This window comes from Octopus bimaculoides, chromosome 4 (genome assembly GCF_001194135.2).
Source record: "Octopus bimaculoides isolate UCB-OBI-ISO-001 chromosome 4, ASM119413v2, whole genome shotgun sequence".
Lineage (NCBI taxonomy): Eukaryota > Metazoa > Mollusca > Cephalopoda > Octopoda > Octopodidae > Octopus > Octopus bimaculoides.
This window is the reverse complement of record NC_068984.1, coordinates 21,342,293-21,348,962: the sequence shown is the minus strand read 5'-3', so window position 1 is coordinate 21,348,962 and position 6,670 is coordinate 21,342,293. Positions and strand designations below refer to the sequence as shown.

Here is a 6,670-nt window from a genome sequence, read left to right as displayed (position 1 = left end):
AAAAAAAAAAAAAAAAAAGCAAACATTCTAACCATGGCTGTCCAGTCTTTTTCAAACCCTAGCTCCTGCATGTCACACATTAGCAAGTTTTTAACAGTTATATTCTTCATTGTTAAATTAATCCATAGAAATATTGAAAACCAAATATGTTGATTGAACTGCAGCAGATGTATTTCAACATAATAAAATTGCTTAAAAAAAATAAAAGACGGGATGGCTGTAGGTGGTGTACCTTCACTTATAGGTCCAACTGAATCAGAGCTGGTCTGGGACTAATAACCCACATTAGAAAGATGTGGGTAGAACCATTAGCATTCTGAAATTTCAGCTGTCTTCACATTCTGAGTTTATATTCCACTATAGTTGACTTTGCCTCTCATCCTTTTGGGGTTGTTAAAATAAGTACCAGCTGAGCACTGAAATCAATATAATCACCAAAATTTGAAACCAATAATCCCTATTAACATCTAGTGATAAATGTACCTCAGCTAATGAGAAATCCTCCACGTATTCACCTCATTTGCTAGAAATAACGATAAATCTCCTCTTGAAGAGAACTGTAGTCTTTTGCTGTTGGTGTTTAACTCCTGGTAGTCCTTGATCCAGTAGACCTCTATGATCAAAGACATTTCAGTAATGATTTGACTGTTATTTCTAGCAGCTCGAGTGACTGTTCCTTGGTGCCTTGTTGACAAGTATTTCCTGATGACTGGAATGAGTCTCTTACTATAATGAATTGGCATAATCATTACCATGTTGGGCAAAATACTTAGTGGCAGGAGACGATAGTACAGACGCATACGTAAATTTGTTGTTAGTTGTTATTGTTCTTTTTAGCCCCAGGTCAGCTGTGATCCAGTAGGCCTGTATTCAAAGGCAATCTACCCAGAGCCACCCCATCATTTATTTTACATGTTTTTATTAATAAAATAACGGACTGCTTTTCAATCAATATTTTTATGGATTTCAACAATGAAATTTGTACTGATGAAGTATGTAGCTGCTATTTCCAGCTTGATGAGTAATAGCAGTACACACACACACACACACACACAGGTATGCACACTTGCGCACACACCCATACTTGGTCACTCGTTATTGTTGTTTAGCCTAAGCTCTGATCTTGCAGACCAATAATCAAAGACAATCCACCTATGACCACCCTATTTTTTATTTTTGCAGGCATAATGTACCATGAACTACATTATCAAAAAGTCTCCTTTTAAAAAAAATGGGACAGAGTGACATATGATTTGGGGATAGAAAAAAGACAAGGTCTCGTTTGGAATATTTCTGAAAAAGATGGCATTGTGATGGTTAGAACACCTTTGATAAAGATTGCCATATAGAAAAGACACAAGTTTTATAACCTTCACTAATGCACAAATGAACCAGATGTGTTGTATTCCATTTTGAAAATGTATTTGTTTCAGAAGCTAAACAATAATAGGGTTAGTTGTCTGGTACTTTATATTTTATTGTCCTTTGGAAGAATGAAAGTTGACTTAATGCATATTTGAAGTCAGAACATAAATTGATTTTTTTAACTAGAGTTGCATGAAGAGCATTGAATAAAATATATGCACCTTTTACTTGTTTCAGTCGCTCGACAGCGACCATGATGGGGTGCTGCTTTGAGGCATCTTTAATTGACCCCAGTACTTATTTTTTAAAATCCTGGTAATTATTCTATCGGCCCCTTTTACTGAATTGCTGAGTTATGAGGACATAAACACACTAACAGTGGTGGTGAGGGACAAACACACAGACAACGGGCTTCTTTCAATTTCTGTCTACCAGTTTCACTCACAAGGCTTTGGTCAACCCGAGGCTATAGTAAAAGATATTTGCCCAAGGTGTCACACTGTGAGACTGAACCCAGAACCATATGGCTTGGAGGCAAACTGCTTATCACACAGCAGCACCTATGCCTATCATATTTAATGTTTGTGTACAGTTGGATATGAAAAAACCCTTTTATTGTAGATATTGTCTATAGAGAAATTTCTCATAGATGTGTGAAAACACATTATGCAAGGAATGACATCATCAGATCAAGAGATGCATCCATTTCTGCATTATTGCATTTCATCAGCGACAAATACTGAATCACTCCTTCACAGCCCTTTAAGAATGATTCTTGTATATAACAATAGCAAGCTGTACAATTGCTGACAAGAATTAAACTTGGTCACACTGGAATTAACTAGAAAATTCTTTTCGTAGACAATATGTATGAAAACATACTGTTTTGAAGGTTTGATTTGGTATTCATAACTGACAGTATGCAACCTCACAGAAATGCATCCTATGATCTGGTGACATCATTCATACCCCAATGTGTTTTTCACATGCGTTGTCCATGAGGAAAATTTTTTAGTAAGATTATTTCCACAGCAAAAGTTTTTTTATACCTTATCCATGTGTATATGAACATGTTAAATATGATTCAACATGCATATAACTGTTTCTAACTAAATACGTCACAGAACATTTTGTCTGACACTACCAACTCTGCCTATCCACTGCCTTCTCAGACTGGTGAATTAATGCAAATACATTTGATGGTGTATGAACATTCAGATAAAATTACGCTAATAGAGGTGCATGAACATGCAAACATGCATCCAAAGAAAAGAAAGCCATCTAACTTAATGACATGAAGTTGCTCACCAGCAGACATACTGTCTCCTCACTGTCTGTTCTACCATTATTACAGTGGTCTCTGTTTATCAGAGGTGGATGGCCAGGTACTACTGCCACTCAGGCACACTGGGTCACACAATTTCTCACCAGCCAAAATGTGTTTACCCTTATCCTCATCCGGACCTGTGCACCAACCACTACACAGAGTTTTTCTTGTCCAGAAGGTTAGATCTTGGAAATTCCACCCTCCCTGATCTGATTTGCCTGTAGCTTTTATTAGGTAACTGTTCAAGAGGAACATTAACTGTGTTGGCCTCACTGATCTTGTAAGGCCAGTAAGGATAATGGAAGCACCCCTTTCTTCCAGATCAAATTAACAAAAAAAATCATGCTTAAAGTTGCAAGGACACATACATGAACAAGCCAGCACACACACATGAAAATGTACTAGCCCACAAACATAAACATACCGGCAAACACATGTGAAGAGGTATATAAACATAACAGAAGAACATCCATCCAAATTCACATGCTAACATGCATGTGATCATGCATGCTAACACACATATGAACATGAATGCAAACATGGTATGTAAACAGGCATGCAAACACACATGAAAGTTTGCAAGCATACATGCTTACATACCTGTAATCATGCATGCAAACATATACCTAAGCCTGGATGCAAATGCATATACAAACACATGCACACAGACACACACACACCTGAAGCATTAGGTCCCAGCAATTCATTGCTTGCAGGTGCTATTAAACAAATTTAATTAATGTAAATGTGATTTTTAAAAAAAAATCATGAAATGTATTTAAAATAATAATTAAAGCAAGCACAAAAAATAAAGTGGTTCTATATACTGAACTTTATACATTTAAAATCCAAAGTTTATTACGGTCTAATCAGTTTTTATTTCCTGCTAATTAGTGCTCTAAAAGATCTCTTTTAACAATCTCTCCCTAATTGTGGTTGATAATTTGATTAATGCTTCGTTCTCCATTTTTTATATTTCCTTTTAGCTTAAAGAAAAGTATAATAAAAGACAAAACATTGGCCTGGTTGTCTTTTGACATTTTTGCTTATTTTAACTGGGATTCCATCATAAGAAATACTTCCTAATCCACTTTCTTTTTCCCATTAGTAGAATTGATTTTATATATATATATATAGATAAATACACACATAGTTCTGTGTAAAACCTTGTATTATCTTACTTCAGATATAAATTTATAATGAAAATTAATTTATAACATCCTATCATGTGTGTGTGTGTATATGTATGTGTGTGTAGACACACCATGTATACATGATGTGTGTTTGGTGTTTATATGATGTTTGTTGCTTGTGTGGTGTATTGTGTTGCAACTCTCAACTACATCTTAATTAAAGAATTATTATTGTTATTAGATGGCAGACAGAATGCTTTGCAGCATTTCCTCTGGCTCTTTATGTTCCGAGTTCACATTCCCCACAAGGTTGACTTTACCTTTCATCCTTTCAGGGTTGAAAAATAATACTGGGATCTATATCATCGACTTCCCTCTTCCCTCCAAATTTACTGGCCTTATACTAAAATTCAAAACTGTCATTGTTTTGTTTTTTAATTTGCTTTCACAGTTACATGAACTATTGTGACCTTTGTATTCTGCTGCAAACTTTCATCTCAAATTGTTGAAGTATTTTGACTTAGCCATAATGTTAAATTTTTGTTTCTAAGAAAGGAATGTGGCCGACAGAAGTTTTATTCTGGTTTGTTACTGGTATTTCTTTCATTACTCCCTTTACATCCTTCGAGAAGAAGCAAATGTTAAGGTAATCCAAGTAGAATTTAATCTCAGAACCAAGGAGAGTGCTAGTAGGTTCTGTAAAATATTTAGTTTGGCATTCTACTGATTTGAAGGTATTATCACTTTGTTGATAATGTTCTCAAATGATTTCTGTAAGTTTGTTAGAATAAAAAAGGTAATAAGTTTGTGTGTTAAACAGAATTCATTGGGCCCAAAGTCTGCATCATGTTCTAATATCTGCTTTGGCATGGTTTCTCCAGCTGGATGCCATTTTTAATGCCAATCATTTTACAGCATGGATTTAATACTTTTTTTTTTACTTCCATATCACCAGCTCTAGTGGAGCTGACAACTTTATGCTAGAAGATGAGGGATGAAAGTATGAGAGAAGGGCCAAGAACAACAAGGTTCTTACTGTAGAGGAACTAGCTACATGCTTACTCTCATTTTAAAAGGAAAGGTGAGAGTGGCTGAGTGGAGCTGGAAAGTGATAAAAAAAAAAGATGCATTTGTAAATACAATTCCTTGAAAAGGGAGCTATAAAATGTTGAGAAACACAGCTCTATAAAGTAACTCAACTTGCTGAAAGTAGCAGTAAAATCTTCAAACTTCATGTCCCAAAACTACACACAAAAAAAAAAGCTGAATGGCCATGGTTGAGTGTTTTTTTACTCTTGGGTCTGCTGGATCACAGCTGACCTAGGGCTAAAGAACAAATACAACATACAAACAACTTGAAAAAATAGTAATGTAAACACTGAAAAAGCAATAGGTCTTGACTACATCTCCATGGAGGAGCTAAAATATTTTGGACCTGAAATACAAATCTGGGTTAGGGTTAGGGTTAGGTAATTTAAAGGTAAAATTGTGATTTAATATATATAGAAAAGAAAAGAAATAATTAACAATGATATAAGTTGATCATTGTTATTAAAAGGTCATAGTTTAATTGTAGTTTAGAACCATTTACAGCTGTTTCTTGTTATCAAATCGAAGTAAATTTGCATTTATCTCATTCCATTTAACAAACATCGTCAGAATGATTTCTTTTCTTTTCTATATATATTAAATCACAGTTTTACCTTTAAATTACCAACTACTGTATACCTTATAGCTAGGAATATACATTTATCCCTTAGAAGATTACACAACCTCTAACTCATAATTTTCTTAACACACACACACATATATATATATATGTTACTGTATTCTAATTACGAACTCCCCTGTCAATCATTTTCTGTGCATCATTTGGATCATATTAATTTCTCTGTACTTAAGTTGATACTACTTCACTTTGCTGGAAAGTAGACACCTTTTGATTTTTTTACTATTCTCACCTTGTTTGCCTTCACCAGAATCTACAGGACTATAGAAGTAGACTGGACAGTGGAAACTTAACATTATGTTGTGAGTGTTGAACCTGCACTCCACATGATTCATCCCTGTCAGGTCCTCAGCTGGACAGAAGCATTGTATATCTAGAAGAGATCTGGATTGAACCCAGGCCTTCAGCTGATTCCTCTACCCATTATGTTTGCTTGATTAGAGCTGATTTGGGACTTTCCAACAGTAATAATGTATACATCAGTTTCCTGACAGCTAAAGGATCTAGACTGAAGGCTATATTAGTTTTGGGAAAGTCAGAATGGTAGACATTATGGATTAAATACCTTGCAGCAGGCTTGGCTTGGTGATTAAGAAGTGCACTTCCATACCATGTGGTTCTCAGTTTGATCCCACTGCATGGCACTTTAGTCAGAAGTCTTCTATTATGGCCTTCAGTTGATTTATACTTGGGAGTGAAATTTAGTTGATGGAAACTATGTGGAAGCACAATGCTTTGTCATCATCTTCTTCATTGTTTTGATGTCCACTTTTCTGTGCTTGCATGGGTCAGATGAAACTTTTTGTGGTAGATTTTCACTGACCCTCAACTGTTTTTAAGCAACATATTTTCCTTCCACCCTTCAAACAATGAGCAACTCAATGGCCATACATTCACAGGGGACTGTAAACAAAGGACACTATTTCTCTGATGGTCACCTCTTTTACTTGTTTCAGTCATTTGACTGTGGCCATGCAGGAGCACCGCCTTTAGTCGAGCAAATCGACCCCAGGACTTATTCTTTGTAAGCCTAGTACTTATTCTATCAGTCTCTTTTGCTGAACTGCTAAGTTATGGGGACGTAAACACACCAGCATTGGTTGTTAAGCGATATTG

General features: G+C 35.5%; 1 protein-coding gene across 4 annotated transcripts in view; it reads left to right on the top strand.

Annotated features, from left to right (window-relative positions):
- Positions 1-1,202: 1,202 nt before the first annotated feature.
- Positions 1,203-6,670, top strand: part of LOC106876309 (putative FERM domain-containing protein FRMD8P1) — a 118,261-nt gene continuing 112,793 nt past the window's right edge. For 2 of the 4 annotated variants that reach the window (XR_001410227.2, XM_014924807.2), the window contains exon 1: positions 1,205-1,451. Coding sequence is in view for 3 of the 4 variants with exons in the window: in XM_014924807.2 (XP_014780293.1) it covers positions 1,419-1,451 (33 nt within the window). In the remaining variant the exon portion in view is untranslated. Of the gene's footprint in view, positions 1,452-6,670 lie in introns of all 4 variants that reach the window. The other 2 variants (XM_052966933.1, XM_014924804.2) reach the window with 2 other exon arrangements.